At 47.4% G+C, this 18,368-nt stretch overlaps 1 protein-coding gene across 2 annotated transcripts; it reads left to right on the forward strand.

The window, feature by feature from the left end:
• Positions 1 to 3,760: 3,760 nt before the first annotated feature.
• On the forward strand, positions 3,761 to 9,013 carry LOC150038982 (neudesin). Of its 2 annotated transcripts, none has more exons than XM_090328173.1 (4): positions 3,761 to 4,080; positions 5,668 to 5,728; positions 6,714 to 6,817; positions 8,712 to 9,013. In XM_090328173.1, exons 1-4 carry the CDS (start codon positions 3,904 to 3,906, stop codon positions 8,868 to 8,870), a joined length of 501 nt encoding a protein of 166 aa, XP_090184299.1. In that variant the 5' UTR covers positions 3,761 to 3,903; the 3' UTR covers positions 8,871 to 9,013. The 2 variants fall into 2 exon arrangements, with proteins under 2 accessions (XP_090184299.1, XP_090184298.1); XM_090328172.1 differs by having other exon boundaries at positions 3,781 to 4,080; positions 8,708 to 9,013.
• The last annotated feature ends 9,355 nt before the right edge of the window (positions 9,014 to 18,368 follow it).

Genomic DNA, 18,368 nt, shown 5'->3' on the forward strand with positions numbered 1-18,368 from the left:
TATATTCTTTCCTTTATTTCTAAGACAGACACTTGGAATCAGGAAGCCTAAATTCTTAACCCGGCTCTGCCTCTCATCTGTACACCTTACAGCACTCGGAGCCTTCTTCTCTTTGCCTGGGACCAACTGTTAAACCCTGCCTTGCCTCATGGAGCCTGTAAGAGCCAAAAGGTATTGGACAAGAGAATACACCTGGCCTGTGCATCCACAGAAGAGACCTCTGTCCCTGCATGTGGCAGAGTGGTGGACCTTAGGATGGTATCCTCCTCCTCGCACTGTTCCAGGTGGCCACTATTGGCCGCTTGGAGATGGGGCAGATAGTTTCAAAGTAGCCCTAGGACTTCTTCATTTCGAACTTCTAGCCTACAGAATCTGGACAGAATCCATTTCTTCGGTTTCAAGCCCCCCATTCCTTCTACACAGTGGCCCTGGGAGATCAATACAATCTCCCAAGTGTATGTGACCAGCCTCTAGCTCTCCCTGGAGACCCAGGCACCCATGTCTACTTGCCTGTTAGTTCTCTGCTGGATGTTAGTTCATCTGACATCAGCAAAGCACAGGTACTGAAAACGTGAAACCTGAGGCCAAGTGGCTCGTTCCCAGTCTTGACTCCGCCACTTTGTTATCTTGGGAGATTTATTCAGTCTTCCTGGGTCTTAGTTACCTCATTTGTATCACAGGAACATTATCAGTTACTGGTAGAGCTCTGGAGGATTGAGTTATTACATGTGAAGTATTGCTGGGCACCAGTGGCTCACACTTGTAATCCTAGCTAGGATGTCAGGAGACTGACATCTGAGGATTGAGGTTCAAAGACAGCCTGCACAGAAAGTCCATGAGATTTTCATCCTCAGTTAACCACCAAAAAGCCCAGACCCTGAATTCAAGCCCCATGACCAGCACACACAAACACACACACACAGGCTCCATCTGATATATGAGAGTAGTGAGCTAGTGTTAGTAGCTGTTGTTGTTGTTAGATTCAAAGATCAATGAGGCCATCTTCTTACTCAAGTCTGCTCCACTGAAGTTCCTTTCATTAAATGGAACTCCAGTCTCCCTTTTGCTCTGGATCATACTCAGAATCCTCTTAAATCCCCCCTGCCTTTCACACATTCAAATCAGCAAATCCTGTTGACTGTACTTTTAAAATTGCATTCAAAATGTAATTCAGAGATGGTTTTACCATCTCTCTCACCACCTTTGTGATAAAACACTAGCATTTCTTTCTTTCTTTTCTTTCTTTCTTTTTTTTTTTTTTTTTTTTTTTTTGCCAGTCCTGGGCTTGGGCTCAGGGCCTGAGCACTTGGGTTTTCTCAAGGCTAGGGCTTTACTGCTTTAGCCACCGGACCACTCCTGGCTTTTTTCTATGTATGTGGTACTGAAGAATGAAACCTGGGTCTTCGCACATGCTAGGCAAGCTCTCTACCACTAGGCCAAACTCCCTGCCCAAACCACTGGCATTTCTCATTCATTATTTTCTCAGCTGCACTCTACTCTAACCTTAGTGTCCTAGTCACTTTCCTCTTTCACAGGAAACCTGAAACTTGTGAAAGTCAGATCACATCACTCCTCAAACTCTTCTAAAGCCCAAATTCCCAAGATTTTATAGGGCCTCTCCCCCAGTCCCCACTTCTAGCACCTTTACTTTTTTTTTTTTTTGGTCAGTTGTGGGACTTGAACTCTGGGCCTGGGTGCTGTCCCTGAGCTCTTCAACTCAAGGCTACTGCCCTACCCCTTGAGCCATAGTGCCACTTCCAGTTTTCTGGTGATTAATTGGAGTTAAGAGTCTCATGGACTTTTAGCGCCCAGGCTGGCTTTGAACCGAGATCCTCAGAGCTCAGCCTCCTGAGTAGCTAGGATTACAGGTGTGAGCCACCATGCTGGGCTCCTAGCACTCATACCACTCACTCGTTTAGCTCCAAGATGTTGAACGCTTTCCAGGCAGCTCCCTGTGCCTTGAATGCTCTCCCTCTAGACATCCATGTGACTCACTCCTTTCTCACCTCCTTCAGGTCCTCCCCATACCCTGTTAAAGCAGAGACTTCCATTGCTTTTCTCCCTTTTCTACCTTATTTCCTCCCTAGCACATACCACTTTCTGATCAAGTCATTGATTTTCAGTCCCTCCACTGAAATGGAGCTGCATTATTTATTTTCTGCAGTAGCCCAGTGCCTCTGACAGTACTTAGTCATCTGACGAACATCAAGGGAAGACTACTGCAGAGAGAGAGAGAGAGAGAGAGAGAGAGAGAGAGAGAGAGAGAGAGAGAGAGAGAGAGAGAGAGAATGGAGAGAATGAAATAGAGTGTGTGTGTGTGTGTGTGAAAGCACCTGGACTTGAGCTCAGGGCCTCAGTAGCTTGCACTCTTTGTTTCTGTTTTTATCAGGGTAATGTATAGAGGGGTTATAGCCTGATAGTAGGTGCATTACTTCTCACACATTGATACCCCTTCTCATGGTGATTTACACTCTTGAATGGCCTTTTTTGCTCAAGGCTTGCACTCTACCTCTTGAGCCATATCTCCATTTCCAGTTTTGGTTTGGTTTTTTAATATCACAGAGACACAAGGACTGTTATTTAATTCACATAAAGGAGCTGAAAACAGAGCCAGGCATTGCAAGTTCTTGTGGGGTCTCCTTTGCTAGTTCTCCCAACCACTCCATGTCAGAGGGCTCAAAGAACTCTGTCCGTGGTCCTTACCTCCTCCCTGCCTGCATGCCTTTCCCTCACAACTTGCCGCGCCTGTGATTTTAAGTACAACATATGCATCCATGAGTCTAAAATTTATACATACGGATTGGAACCTTCCTTCAACTTCAGTTAGATGTCTAGTATGTATATAAAGCTAAGCCAGCCCCCAACTGTCCTTGATCTCTCCCTCCAAAACCTGTGCCGCCTAACTCTCTCTCTCTTGGCTCAACAAATGGCAACACCTTCTAATTGCTCAGGCTAAAAATCTTGGGGTCATCCATGACTCCTCTCTGTCCTTCATATCCATTTGTCTCCTTGGTCAATAGATCCAGTTGGTTACATCTTCAACACATATCTACAATCTACCTACTTCTCACTACTGTGTCTACAAGCCCGGTCCCAGCCCCCATCCTCTCCTGTGTGGATTATTACAATACCTTTCCTGCTTCCAGAGATACTTGGTTTAACATTTCAATTCCGTTTCATTCGCTTCCAGTCAAAGTCAAAGTCTCAAGAGAATAAAATAAACTGTGGGGCAACAGAAGAACTACCCTCTCCCTGTCCCCTTACCCTCTTACCTCCTGATCTGCCTGACCTCATCTCTTACGGCTCTTCCCTCCAACCTCCCTCCCTCACATTTGTATACAGACTTGTATACAAATATTACCTTTTCAATAAAGTCTTTCCCAGTGCACCCGATTAAAATGGCAATCTCCATACTCCCTTTATTTTTCACCCTGCCTTTACTTTTCACCTTAGTCTTCATCCCTATCTAACATACTATTTACATATCTTTCTTTGAATCTGTCTCCCCATAGAACCCCATAGAATGTAGACTCGAGCATGGACCTGGGCCTATCTTGCTCAGCTTTGTCTCCAGAGAGACCTTGGTACATGGAATTTCTCCAAAATGTTTTTTTCTGAATAAGTCAGTGACCTTAGCTTTTGCACAAATGTTAACTATTATTATTCTTTCAAGGCACTCTGTCCTTTGCCTTACCTACCATGACGCCTGTCATTCTTTGCCAACTTTCGGTTGGTGGGTTGAAGGAGTGAGCCAGGCTTAGTGTCCTGCTTCCGACATTCCAGCCAGTGGGCGCCGGAGGCCGGGCGTGTGGGGGCACCGCTGGGGTGGGGAGGAGGCGGGGACGGCGTCCCGCCCTCGGGGCGGCCCGGGTGGCTCTGCGTCGCGGGCCCCGAGCGCTCTCCATGGCGGGCCCCGCGCCGGGGTGGCCGCTGTGGCCGCTGGCCGCGCTGGGCCTGGTTGCGGCTCTGGTTCCGGGGCTGCTCGCAGCCGGGGCCGGGCAGGCGCCGCGTCCCGCCGAGCGGGGACCCCCAGTGCGGCTCTTCACGGAGGAGGAGCTGGCTCGCTACGGCGGGGAGGAGGTAGGCGGGCGCGGCGCGGGCCTGGGCCGGGGGATCCGGCCCGCGGAGGGGGGGCCTCCGGGAGTGCCCGGGCGAGCCGGGCCTGGGGCCGGGGCCCGCGCGCCTCGCCGCCGGCCGCCCTTCCGGAGCCCTGGCTCAGCGCCCGCCCGGGCCGTCCGGACTGGGCCTTCTCCGCAGGCCGAGGCCGGTGTCCGGGCGCGCAGGGGAGTTCTCGAGACGGGGCGCCCGCCTGGGAACCCCCCCTCCCCACGGCCTGGGCGGGGGACGGCGGGCTGGGCCGGAGGATCCGCGCTCTCTGCCTTTCCTTTGTTTCCCCCGCACCCCAGGCCTCTTCCGCAGCCCCCTCCTCAAATCCGTGCAGTGCGCACGGTCGGGAAACTAGACGTGACCTTGTCAGGGGAGTGCGGATGAGGGCCCGCCAAGTTAGCACAGGTTCCAGGAAGCATCTTTTGGATCCAAACTCCCGAACCACTTTCAAGCTCCTGGTCTGGGTGGCCCAGGCTGTTCACAAACTTCCACCCCCACCGCCACCCGCAGCATGCCTCTGGAAAGAGAGGTGACATCTCAGAGAAACTGAGGCCTGAGAAGTCATGCGGCGGTGACGTATTTTCTTAGGGGAGTCTCTCATCATGAAAACATTTGGCCTTAAGTTCTCCAAAAGGAAGACTCACAAGAGCAGCACAGGAAGAAGGTTGAGCACTGGCTGACTCCCAACTCCACCTGGTCTGCAAGCCTCCTGGCTGATCACACACACACACACACACCACACACATACTGCTCATGAACCTCCCCTCCATGAGATGCCCATCTCAGATGTCCCAGAACTGTGCCAGGTTGTCCTAGCCTAAACCCGTCTGGATGGACGTTAGTAGAATCCCTATCATCTGTTTTGTGGTGTGGTGGTGTTTCTAAAGTAACATTGTACACCCACTAATGTAGCCAAAGTGGATCATAACTGCTAGTCAAACTGGGCACAGTATTGCTTGCATTTTTCTGGTACCGGACAGAGTTTAATAGTTTTTTTTTTTTGAAGGTCAAACTGAGAAACCGTTAAATGTGATTAAGTTGTTTATATACTTCAGCCCAGAAATTCCATGTATTGAAATAGGCCGCAGGGAAATACTTCATCCAATTAAAAAAACAATTTTCAGGAGATGTAATGCTGCCATTTATAGTTCCAAAGATGGGAAGCACCCAACTATTCAACATAGTACACAGAAGATGTACAGTATTACTCATAAGATGGGTCCTATATGACTATTTGAGAAATAAGCCAGAGATCACTTACCCTGCCTACATAGTATATATCTCCACTGACAACGAGGAAATCTGGATTAACTTGAATCTTTATCTGCATAAAGTGATTTCAGCACTAAATAAATAAGCAAATAAATAAATGTAAAGGATTGCTGTATTCATGTTCTGACATTTCATGATTTTTTTAAGCTTTACCAGTGGGCATGACAAGCTGAGACCAGGCCTTTATCCTCCGCTGTTGCATAGCCCATAATGGGAAAGTATCACTAACTCAAACTGGGGGGAATGTGCCTTTCACCTCTTCTTCACAGCTTTTCTCCTGCTTTCTAGGAAGATCAGCCCATCTACTTGGCAGTAAAGGGAGTGGTGTTTGATGTCACTTCCGGAAGAGGTAAGTAGCTTGTCATTTTGAATCATCATTTCGGCCAAACTCTGGAGCCAGAGAAGGTCCCTGGAAGTGTGAGGAAAGGGAGGGAATGTTAAAGAAATGCCTTTTTTCCATTTTAAATGACCAAATTAACTTCATTTTTGTTAATATTCTATTTCAACAGATTATTTTTTTCTATTACTGCTTCCCTTCTACTCAAAGGCCTTCCATGGCTTTAGAATTAAACTTGAACCCGATGATTCCTCTCATTGAGCAATCAAACAGTGTTCCTTAGCAATGAGCTGGCATCATAGAGCATTATAGAATATTTTAAATTAAATAATTTCTCTGATTTAAGTACACGTAATATGTACAGGTAGGTTTTTTGGTTTTGGTTTTGTTTTTTTCCAGTAGTAGGGCTTGGACTCAGGGCCTGGGCACTGTTCCTAAGGTCTTTTCTCAAAGATAGTACTCTACCACTTTGAGCCATAGTGCTACTTGCAATTTTCTGCTGGTTAATTGGAGGTAAGAGTCTCAGAGACTTTCATGCCTGGACTGGTTTTGAACTGTGATCTTCAGATCTCAGATCTTAGCTAGGATTACAGACATGAGTCACCAACTTCTAGCCTTGTGCTGGCAGTTTTTAATGGTTCACCTTTTGTTTGATTCAAAAACATTAGTGAGTGAAAATAGATGTTTTTCTTGTTTGCATTTAATTTTTAAAGGGACTGTTTTTATTTTGTATTCTCTAAAAAATATATCTCAGCTACCCTGTGACTTATTCTATATTTGAATTGGAGGACCTCAGGCTGGCAATGTTGTCATTTCGTGTGTGTGTGTGTGTGTGTGTGTGTGTGTGTGTGTGTGTGTGTGTGTGCGCACGCGTGCTCGCATATGCATGCACTCATCTACAGGGGCTTGGGGTCTTTCTCAGAATTGAGTCGGACCTAGGGGGCCTGTGTGTATTCTCTGTGTGTACACTCACACTCTTCCTTCACCTTCACTGCAGAGTTTTATGGGCGAGGAGCCCCCTACAATGCGTTGACCGGGAAGGACTCCACCAGAGGAGTGGCCAAAATGTCCCTGGATCCTGCAGACCTAACCCATGATACTGTGAGCCAAATGATGACCTTTGGTCAAAATGCTCCATGCGCTCAGCTGTGGCTTCTTGTTTCTTGGCTTGTTTTTTAACTTCTAGACAATAACAAAGCTTCTTAGTTGACTTATGTGCCCTCGAGTCCAATAGATGGTCCATCTGTATCATGCCTACTCAGAAACCTTCCTCAGTGCCTCAGGGTCACATTCAAATTCCTGTGGACTTAGGATCCAACTCTGTTCTTCAGTTTGGTCCTAAGCATTTTATGGTCTACCCTTACCACTACCCAGGCCACTATTGGTAGCTCAGACAAACAGATCAGTATAACACCTTCCTCTCCCTCTATCCTCTTGTTTATTTATTTATTTATTTATTTGGTTGGTTGGTTGGGTTTTTTTGTTGTTGTTGTTGGCCTGAACTCTGGTCCTGGGCGTTGACCCTGAGTTCTTCAGCTCAAGGCTACTGCCTTACCCCTTGAGCCACAGCACCACTTCCGGTTTGAGATTAGAGTCTCATGGATTTTGGTGCCTGGTCTGGCTTTGAAACGTAATCCTCAGATCTCAGCCTCTTGTGTAACTAGAATTACAGGTGTGAGCAAGCCACCGCGCCTGGCTTATCCTCCTATGAAGGAAATATTACTTAAAAAGTAATCCCGCTGGGCACGGTGGCTCATGCCTGTAATCCTAGCTACACAGGAGGCTGAGATCTGAGGATCAAAGTTCAAAGCCAGCCCACGCACCAAAGAACCTGAGATTCTTTATATCTCCAATTTACCTCTAGAAAATGGGAAGTGGGGCTTGGCTTGAGAGTAGGGTGGTAGCCTTGAGCTGAAGAGCTCAGGGACAGCACCCAGGATGAGTTCAAGCCTCATGACCCACAAAAAAAAAAAAAGTAATCTCCACAGTAAGGGCTAGCATTTGCAGTTTGTGCTCCTCATCACATTGGCAACAAGATAAATAAACCTTAAGGCACAAAATTATAGAAGTAAGAAAATAATAATGTCCCTGAGATAATTATTTTGGAGGTTTCATGATTGACCCCATGATTTTTTTGTGGGGAGAGGGGAGAGACAATGATGGGAGTATTTGGCTGAGAAAGACTGTCATGTGCAGGAAGTAAAAGGAAAAAGGGGTCTAGTGTCCCCCAGCTGTTTTTGAGTGTGTGACCCTAACAGCCAGGATCTAAGGACCTTCCTCTCAGCTCTGCCTCTTAAACGTTCCACCAACTCCCAATAGTGCTACACTAAAGATCTCCAGCTACGTTTTAACGTACAAGCCTTTAGAAAAGGGACATTCTCATCTGGGTTCAGGGGACTCACACCTGTAATCCTAACTACCCAGGAGTCTGAGAGCTCAGAATCGAGGATCAAGGTTCAAGGCCAGCCCAGGCAGGAAAGTTCCTGAGACGCTTACCTCCAATGAACTACCAAAAAGCCAAAAAAAGAGCTGTGGGCTCAAGTGGTAGAGCTCCAGCCTTGAACACAAAAGCTCAGGGATAGCACCTAGGCCTTAAATTCAAGCCCTCAATAGTAGCACACAAAAAAATAATTTTTAAAGGGACAGTCTAGATCTAAATTATATCAGGAAGTGTACATACATCTATAATAGGAGTCAGAGAGTGGCAGGAATCAAGCAGGAGGTACAGACTGCAGCAGAGGGTACCCCAACTCCATCCCAGGATGGGGTCTTCAATTCCTGCATCAGCAACAAATGAAACCACTGCTCTGCCATGTCATCCCCTCCACCAGTACTCTCTTTAAAGTGTATGGTCCATGACTTGGCTGGTGACGATATTTTTTTTTCTTCTCCTGCATTCAATGTGGAGAGGGTAAGGCGGGATGGGGAAAGATCAGTGCCAAATATGTTCATTCATCTTTACCTCTTGTTTCTGGGGCCTTTCTTCTCCAGACAGGGCTCTCAGCCAAGGAGCTGGAATCCCTGGATGACATCTTTACCAATGTATACAAAGCCAAATACCCCATCGTTGGCTACACGGCCCGGAGAATTCTCAATGAGGATGGCAGTCCCAACCTGGACTTCAAGCCTGAAGACCAGCCCCATTTTGATATAAAGGACGAGTTCTGATGGTCTATCTACAATGAGAGACTCTTGAAAGGGTGAGGTAGGGGCACAGACACTAATTCTCCTGCCAAATAGGCTTTTAGAAGCCTCTCAGTCACCCAGATCTGAATAAAGCAGACATTAAATCTGGAAGAGTGACTGCTTTTTATTTTCCTGGGCCCAGGGTGCTGGCTGCCAGTGTGTCTCTACCCACCCAGCAACAAAGGCAATCACAGAAGCTCCTGTGGAAAGCCTCCTGCGTGTCACCATTGCGAGCGAGGCAATAGAATAGGGAGTGACCTTCATTTATTTATATTCTTCTCTACTTGCCAGATTTTCTGCCCTGTCCACATGTACTTTATAATAAAAGACAAAAACAAACTTCCTATTGTTACCAAGGGAGAATTTGTCCCTATATGCCACTCCTTGGGGACTGGTCACACCACTTGTGTTTCCTTGTCCCCTTGCCTATGAAGAAGCAGAGCAGTAGGAGCCAGGCAACCAACCTTGCAGGAATGGTGTGGGACCAGCTGTAAGGGTAGATGATGGAAAAGTCACTGAGTGACAGCCAGGAAGTGGCTGCAGCCTGTGGGCAGCAGGAAGCAATAAGGAGGCTGGAGTCCAGCATGACAGAGCCTGGCCCAGGCATTCCAAGGATGGCAACACAAGCTTCTGCCAGACTGAGGTCCAATTCTAAAAGGAAAGTCCTTTTGGCAGGAAAGGGGGGCATTTTCTTCTAGGCAGTAAAAAGTTTTGGTGGTGCTACTACACTCAGAGGCCAGAGACGTTGCTAAGTATCTCATCATACAAGTGGTTCCCAGGCTGATCTGGGACTGGTACCACTGGCACAGTCTCCTAAAGAGCCAAAGCCTGCTGCTTAGGTACCCTGACTACCACATTTGTTTATGTTTCTGTTGCTATCAAGTCTCATACCCCTTTTTTTTTATGTCAGTCATGGGGCTTGAACTCAGGGTCTGGGCACTATCCCTAAGCTCTTTTACTCAAGACTAGGACTCTACCACTTTGAGCCACAGTTTCACTTCTGTCTTTTTCTATGTTTGTGGTACCAAAAAAATCGACCCCAGGTCTTTGTGCATGCCAGGCAAGCACCCTAGCATAAGGCCAACCTCCTGGCCCCTGTTTTTTTAATACCCAACCTAGGCATACCTCTGCCAGGACAACTTCCTCCCTTCTGTGATTCCCTATAGCCTTTATGTACCTATGTATTGTTGTAGTTGTTCTTAAATGTTTTTATAAAAGTGGTATATGGAGGGGTCACAGTCAGGCAAAGAATACATTTCTATTTGGACCATGTCACTTCTTCCTTCCAGACACGAATGCCTTTGTAAGCAAACCATTGCAGGCCAGAGAATTATAACATTTATTAGGAAGGGAGCCATCTTGCCCGAGAGAGAGGGGGGTGGGGAATGGCATCTGTATGCACCTAGGTATGTAGGAGGTAGTGGCGGGAAGCCAGGTGGAAGGAGACCTGGTAGGCCCACCTGCTCCAGGGCAGGGTGGAGTTCTGGGAAATGCAGTGGGGGGAGGCTGAGGACCCGAAGTGGGTGAATATAACTAACAGTCTTACTAAAGGCTACCAAACTTCCCAGGTGGCTTAGGACTTGGCTAGTGTTGGTGCTAAAGTCCTCCATCCCAGGGAGCACCCTGAACCACCCAAAGAATTAAACAACAAAAGCAGCTGAATCCAAGCACCCTCCCAGCTGAATGGCTGTGGGCACCTAGGCTGGCCTGGGATGAAGGAAGGTGCTGTGATTACTTATGCAGGAGAAAAGGCTGACTGGAAGCCTATAGGCGAGCAGAGGGAATTGGTTCTTTTATCAGTCTCTATACAAGTTCAGCTTCAGAATCTGACCAGAAGCTTAGTGGCTGGTTTACAACAGGTGCTCCGTGTGTTGTGGTGGTGTTGATAATGGTTAACTTCTGCCCCAGATCTAACCCTCCAACCCTTTCCTGAGTTACAGCCCCCCTTTAACATGCCCTTCCTTAGGGAAAGCATGTTTCTCTGCACCCCACAATGCCAGTCATTTCCTACTCCTCTTTGTGCTCTGGAGATCTGCTGCAGCACAGATTCTCATCCTGAGCAGATGATCTGGACCTAGACCCCCTGTCCTGACAGGGAAAGGGAGAAAACAAGGCCCTGGGATCTGACACCCTTGAAAACCCTTTTAAACAGGGCCAGCAACTATTGAATGTCTGGTGGAGGTGATCAATGCAGCTGATTGGCCTGTAAAAGAGCAAAGTAGTGGATCTGCTCACCAATCTAGGTCTCTAAAGGCAAGAATTATGCAGAACTCATTGGGCCTAGACTAACCGTATCTTACATCTCCTTCATAAACCCTTTCCTTGGGTTTTCTGAACCCTTCCACTGCTTTCAGGAGGCAAACTCAAGGGTCTACAGTGACCTCCTGTGATGGCTTTTAAAGCTCGGTCATAAAAAGCCTATGCTGCTGGATAGTCTCATAAGGGATCAAAACTAGATACCTATGCTCAGAGTCCATATGCCCTGAGAGGCAGTGTGTGTCATGGCTGCAGACTGTGAGGACTAGAGCCCGTGCAGGGCCCAGGGAATAAAGCAGGGCTCTCTGAAGGATGGTGGCTTTAAATGTACAGGCTCACTCAGGCCTGGAAGCACACTGCTTTACTGCAAAGACGAGTGCAGGCTGGCGCAACGCTGGTGGAGAAAGTGCTGACTGGTAGAAGTTGGCCCTGTAAGCTCTGTCCAGAACATCAAATATAATTCTTCCCTGCAGCATTATTTAATACCATGTTGTATCAGTCATCTTTTATGATCCATTTCACAGCCTAAGAACCCAGTCAATTTCTCAGTACCTGATTCTGCTTTCTTCCTGGTCTCTTCAGCCAAGCAGAACTGCTCAAACCATTCTGAAGTATTTGCAAACTGACAGGTGAAGTGAGTTAGCCTCCTTGGAGGCAAACCTTTGGCTAATGGGACCTGGAAAGACAAATCCTTCTTATATTTCAGGGGTTATTCTTAGAGAGGCTTAGGTGATCTTGAGCCTTGTGTTCATCAGCTTTCTGTCACTATGATAAAATACCTGTAATGACCAACTTGAAAGGATGAAAGATTTGTTTTGTTCCTGGTTTCAGAGATCTCCAATCCTGACTGGTTGGTTCTATTACCTTTGAGCTTGTGGTAAAGCAGAGCATCATGGTAGAAAATGTGTGGAGAGTAAAGCTGTTTACTTCAAGGCCTCCAGAAAGCAAAGAGACACAAGAAGGATGTGGGGTCTACAGCGCATGCTCCCAATGACCTAACTTCCTTCCGCTTTGCCCCACCCCTCAAAGGCTCCACCACTTCTCATCCTGGAGACCAAGACTTTAACACATGGGCTTTCAGGGGACATTCAAACTACAGCAAGCTCAATTGCTCACATGGCATCAACCAGATTACATGGCCTGGGATTGGCTGGTTATCCTGCCGGGTCTCATGTTTCTCAGTCCTGGTGTCCTGAATCAGCTCACAATGAAGGTACCTGCACAGAAGCCCCCATCCTACTTTCTACTTTGAAGGAGAACCCAGGTTAAGACACAAAGTTTATTTCCCCTGATACCCACATGATCTTACTATGTCAAACTCAAATCAGTGATAGCATTTGATCTGTTTAGAGCACTTCACAAATTTCTAATTCCATGTACACTGACTATGCATCCAATTGCCTCCAGGAGTTAACAGTGTACATCAGTCATTCATTGAGCTCAGAGATTCTATGTCCCAGTAACTTAGAGGATGCAAGGGATGATGTGTTTGTCCCTGATGTCTGGAGTCTCAGCAGGAATGATGAAGGCTCTCTCACTTGCTTATTCACATTGCTGACAGGAAGTGTTATTGCTGGCTGGAAGTGTTATTGCTGGCTGGAAGTGTTATTGCTGGCTGGAAGTATTATTTCCCTCCAGGAGCAACTTCTTGCATCATGGTATCTGAGCTGTTCCTCTTCTTATAATCCAGACTCTGAAGCCAAGCAGCACAGGAACCAAAAGCAGTCAGGGGTAAGGGACATGGAACTACTTGGTAAAAATGCCTGATCCTCTCTTCTATTATCTCACAAGAGACTGTACCTTGTTATTTTCAAATCTACGGTGTTAAGGCTGATTGCTGGCTTGTAGTAGGTATATATGTGGCAATCAAATTGCCTTGGGCACAGAGACAGGTTTTAGACTCAGACTGACCTGTGAGAGCAAATTTACCCATTCCACTGGGCTGGTGCCAGGGTTAGGCACAACCTGTGCTGAAAAGATTCCTGTTTCCTGGTGGGTGCTTAATTCCTTCCCATTCTGCCTCCATTCTAGCCCTACATTCTTGGCTGATGGGCATCTCAGGCTTCCTTCTGGGTCCTCCCTACCCCCTAACAGGGTACAAGACCTAGTTTTTGCCAGCTTTCCTCGGCCCCTCTAGGCCCTGCTTATGCTTCTACCAGTACAGTTCACCTCTAGGTTGATTTGGGGATACAGGGTTTCTGCAAGCTGAGGTGCAGTGAGTTCTGGGACTATGGAAAGAAGAAGGCATAGGCTGGGAGGAGGGCAGAGGGAGTAACTCAAGGGTAAAGCAGAGTAGTTGTGACTACAAATGAATAAGCTGGGCTATAGAGCAATCCAGCTGTTTGTTTCCCATCCACCCTCTTGCCTGGACACCTGAGGCAGACTTGGACCTGAGGGCCCTAGCTCAGCTCTCCTGATGGAAGGGAGGTATCCTCTGGCAGCCTCAGGGTCTTAGGCTTCCCTGTTGCTCTTTGGATTCCCCCAGAGGACAGTGGAAAAACCTGTCCCTCTTCTCTCCCAGAAATGGTGTGGGCTGAAATCTTGCAGCCCAATAGCCTAATAGCAGCTGGGTCTGGTGCCATAGCTTGCTAATCCTTAGTTCTCTCCTGTTCTCATTTCTCCCAGAGTTGGGCCTATGCTCCATAGGTAAAGTGACTGTTCTAGAAGGTACCATCCTTAGCATCTTCCTTTGGTCCATGCACATTGTTGCCTATGCTTAGAATGTCTTACTCACATTGCCTGCAATTCTTCTCTGGGATTATACAGTACCTCACCAAGGAGGCTCTCAAAGCCCCTTCCTGTCCAAAGGGGCACACAATATGTGGTCCACCCCTGTGGAAGCACAGACCCTGCTTGCTGCAGCTGTGTTTTACTTTGCCTACCTCTTCACTGGGCTGGGATGTGACACCTTGTTCTCAGCTGTATGCCAACCACCTAGCACAATGCGCAGCATCTTTGATGTTTGACCACATGAATGAAAGGAAACATGAACCCTCCATAAGTGAATGAATGAGTGAATTCTGAATAGGTCATTCACTGCTCCCTCGCCTTGGACACCCCCTCCCTTTTCTCTCCTGCCCCTGTTCTCTGGCAGCGCCTGTGTGGACATTGCTTCCAGGATCTTTCCTGGACCAACTTTCACCTCAGCGTTTCCATAGCCTCATCATCTGGAGAGTGTATAAAAATAGCAAGTGGTTCCCCTGGCAACCACCACAGCAAATGGAAACCAGCATGGGCAGCCTAGGGGTGCCTTGAGCAGGGAGCAAACAAACATCACCCTCACTGGTCACTCCCTGATCTTGGCTGCTCAGGCACCATCTGAGCTGCCTCTCCTTGGCCTCGCTGCTCCCTGGAGACAACCTTCCCTAAATCCCAAAGGTGGCGGGGGACCAGGATGAAATATCTATCTTGTCACTCCAAACCACTTAACCCTGCTAGCCTGGGTTGTCACTCTTATCTCCTTCCTTTGGGGTCACTGAGTCCTTTCTGACTGCCTCAATCTGTCCAGTGTCTTCCGTGAGTGATCGGAAGGACTCCAAGAGATGCCAACAGGACATGAATCCTTGCAGCCAAGGGTCTAATATTGGGGATGCCCCATGTGCCACTGTGCTGAGCTTGCCCACATCCCATGATAGTTTGGGTCTCTGTGCAGGTCTGCAGTTCCCTGGTTCTGGGCCCTCCCTGCTCCTCAGCAGAACACAAGACCTAGGTCTTGACAGCCTCCCTCAGTTTCCCTGCTTATGCCATCATCAGTGCAGCTCCCTCTAGGATGATTTAGGGGTGTGAAAGTCCATGGATAATGAGCTGTAAGTTGGGGGCAAGAGGTGTAACTCAAGGGTGAAGCAGGGTGGATTAAAGACTATGGGAAGGAAGCCAGGCTCAAGTACCAATGGAGGAAGGGAAAAGGCAGCAGAAATCCAAGGATTTGGAGACAGATTGGGCCCCTGAGGTATCAGGAAGCTCAGCCCCAGATGGATACAGGGTAGGTGTGGTTCTTTTGGAGCTGATCTGTCTTTCTCTTTCTATTCTGCCCCCTCTCACCCACATCGCCTAGCATGCTGAGCAGCATCTTCTCAGCTGTGGTTGCCTCCACCTAGGAGCTCACGCTTGTGCCATCTGGACCCTGCCCCTAGCCTCAGCTTCCCACTCACCCAGTTCCCACAGCTGCTTTGGTGATGATGAGCACAAGAGTGGCATGGGCCACGGGCTGGTTTTTGGCAATTTCAAGGCAGCACCAACAGTTTGTGGAGGACCATGTGTGTCTCATGGAGAATAAATGACTTGCCCGGGGAGACACACTTCTGGTAATTGGAAGGTACTCGAGCAGGGATTCCAGTGAAAGTCTTCCTTCATCCTGTGCCTTTTCCATGTAGTCTCATTATTCCTTAAGATTATTAAGTTGTGGGGAGCCACATTCTAAGACCCTTGGAAAAAAGATGTAGCTATTGACCAATAATGAATTCTAAGTTCTTAAGCAAAGATTCTTTAGGTTCTTTGGGAAAAAAATGACATCCTCTTCCTCTTCTACTTCCTCCTCTTCCTCTTCCACATCTTCCTCCTCATCTTCCTCCTCCTCATTTTCCTCCTCTTCCTCCTCCTCTTCCTCCATCTCTTCTTCCTCTTTGTGTGTGTACATGTGCGTGTATGTGTGCGTGCATGCATGCGTGTGTGTGTGTGTGTGTGCATGCGTGTGTGTGCGTGCATGTGTGTGTGCTGGAATTGAGGCTTGAACTTAGGGTTTGGGGACTGTTCCTTAGCTTTTTTTGTTCAGGTCTAACACTGTACCACTTGAGCCACATCCCTACTTCCAACTTTTAGCTGGTTAACTGGAGAGAAGAGTAATCCTCAGATCTCAGTCTCCTGAGTAGCTAAGGATTATAGGAGTAAGCTTTTAGAGCCTGGCTTCTTTAGATCTTTTGAAGAAAGGCTTTTTTTCTTCTGCTATTTAAAAAACTACATAGTTTAATTGATATGCAACCAATATTTATTGTGCTGTATTCACAAAATTGTGCAGTTTACAAGATGGATGATGTCAAGTTTGTTGACATTGTATTCTTTGCTTTTCATAATGCACTAATGACACCCCAGCTTATATACTCATCCAGCACTGGGGCTGGGTTAAAAACAAGGGCAGTAAAAGTAGAGACCAGTCTTGCTCTTAAAGGCCCCCAGGGGAAAAAAAAAGGCCCCAGAAAGGAGAACAGGGAGTTCAGGAGCTGGTGACATGTGGGGACCCTTGTCAAAGTGTACACAGCTGGGCAAGCTGGGGAGGGAGGCTGCTGAATACTGTTAGGATTTCCTGAGTGCCCCATGCCTTCCCTTACCTCGCACCCCCACACTGGTTACCTGGGACAACTGCACCCTCTGGTGGCTGATGTTGGGTGGCTGCAGCTGTTTCGTAAAGCCCAGAGGATTATGCTCCTCTCAAGAACTTCTATTTTTGGCTCTCAGTTATTTCCACAGTGAAATGCTAATAGGAGTGGCCAGGTGGTTCCCTAAAGAACATAAAAGCAGAACTGCTGAGCCCCTTGTTCTCCATCTCTCTGTTCCCATGGGGTCAGACCTGCTAATTGTTCTCCAACATAGGCTTCTGCTCCATACAGGGTGGTTTTTTTTTGCGGGGGGGGGGGGGGTGTCATGAGCCTTGAATTCAGCCTGGGTGCTGTCCCTGAGCTCAGCTCAAGGCTACCATCCTTCCATACAGTTTTACTAAAGGATTCCAGGGCCAGCGACTGGATACAGCTTTGCTGAGTAGACTGTGGCCTCAGAGGGAAGGTTATGTTCACACAGAATGACGTGTTGGAAAGAACATGGGATCTTGGATGTTCCCCTACATCAGCAGCTAAGTAGCAATGAGATAATACCTACAATAATAGCTACATTGATTCAGTATTTACTCCATGCTGGACATTTGCTCAAGAGCTTTACATATGACTGTTGACTTTGATCCTTACCATAATCCCCTCTTCCCCCACTCCCATTTTATGGACGGAGAAATCAAAGCACAGAGAATTATCTTTACTAAGTTAAATGTGTGGCAGAGGCAGAACTTGAGCTCATATTCTGGGGGATTGCACTAGAGTATATTGAACTGTAGGAGCCAATGTGTCCAGAAGTGTGTGTGTGTGTGTGTGTGTGTGTGTGTGTGTGTGTGTGTGTGTGTGTGTGTGTGTGATATTCTTTGAGTGATTGTGATATTGTGAAATCACCTTGGGAATATGGGGTTCCACTTGCTCCCCACCAACTACAAGGAGGGGAGAAGCCTGGATTAGGATCCTGGTCCCCATAGGTACAAGGACTACATACCAGAAAGAACAGAACTCAGACCACTCTCCTGCCTCAGTGTTGACATGGTTTGTAGGAAAGGAGAGCAATTGCCGTCCATTCTATGCTCCCGAGTTACTTATGCTGCATACACCCCAACTTCATAGCTCTAGCATCTGCTGATTTTTCCCAACTTCTCTAAAACTATTTTATGCATTTTTCCCATAATGCTAGGGATCAACACATTCTACCACTGAGCTAGGGGCCCCTTTCTGCTTCTAGTCTGTTTTTAAAGATTAATATGACAGATACCAGAGACCTCCTGTGTGCTGGACCTGAGCCTGCTGTCTCTAAAGAGGAGACAGGCAATCCACAAACCACAGGACCCAACTGTAGCACATGCTCTAAAAGACAACAGTAATGGAGGACAGTAGGGGCCTGCTCATACAGTGGGCTGGAGTTAATCAGAGGATATTTTCACTTGTACCTCCTATTAGTAAATGGCTCCCAAGTGTGTTCCGTGTTCCGAGTCTCTGCTGGTGTCCCCTGCAGGTCAGGGAATGGCATTTTCTTTCTGAATGTTCGATGTCTCTCTGGAGACAGAGGATCCTGAGCTTCCTTTTCAAAAGAAGTTTACAGCCAGTGTCTGTCTAGGGATGGGATGGAATTGAAGGGTTTGTCCTCATGTCTGTACCTGGAAGATGGCTGTAGATGATCTAAAGTGCTGTATTTCCTTGGCATCAGGCCACAAAATCTTTCTCTGCCATATTCCTTTCTCCTCACATTCACTAGTTTCTCATCTTTCTTGAAATGACAAGGGGAGAGACAGAAGAAGCAGGTGGGCCATTGTGCAGGATCCTAACCACTCACCCCACTTCTGTATTCTCTTTTTGTCTAGCTTTTCTGGTTTTATTCTAGGTGAAAATTCCATTTCTTTTTTGTTTTG

This window comes from Megascapheus bottae, unplaced genomic scaffold, assembly GCF_031878675.1.
Source record: "Megascapheus bottae isolate mThoBot1 unplaced genomic scaffold, mThoBot2.hap1 H_1, whole genome shotgun sequence".
In the NCBI taxonomy this organism is placed as follows: Eukaryota; Metazoa; Chordata; class Mammalia; order Rodentia; family Geomyidae; genus Megascapheus; species Megascapheus bottae.

Bases quoted from the DNA above. Each gene is read 5' to 3' on its own strand.
- LOC150038982 (XM_090328172.1), top strand. From the start codon at position 3,904: ATGGCGGGCCCCGCGCCGGGGTGGCCGCTGTGGCCGCTGGCCGCGCTG. The intron at 4,081-5,667 runs GTAGGCGGGCGC...CCTGCTTTCTAG, and splicing joins CTCGCTACGGCGGGGAGGAG to GAAGATCAGCCCATCTACTT. The intron at 6,818-8,707 runs GTGAGCCAAATG...TTTCTTCTCCAG, and splicing joins CAGACCTAACCCATGATACT to ACAGGGCTCTCAGCCAAGGA.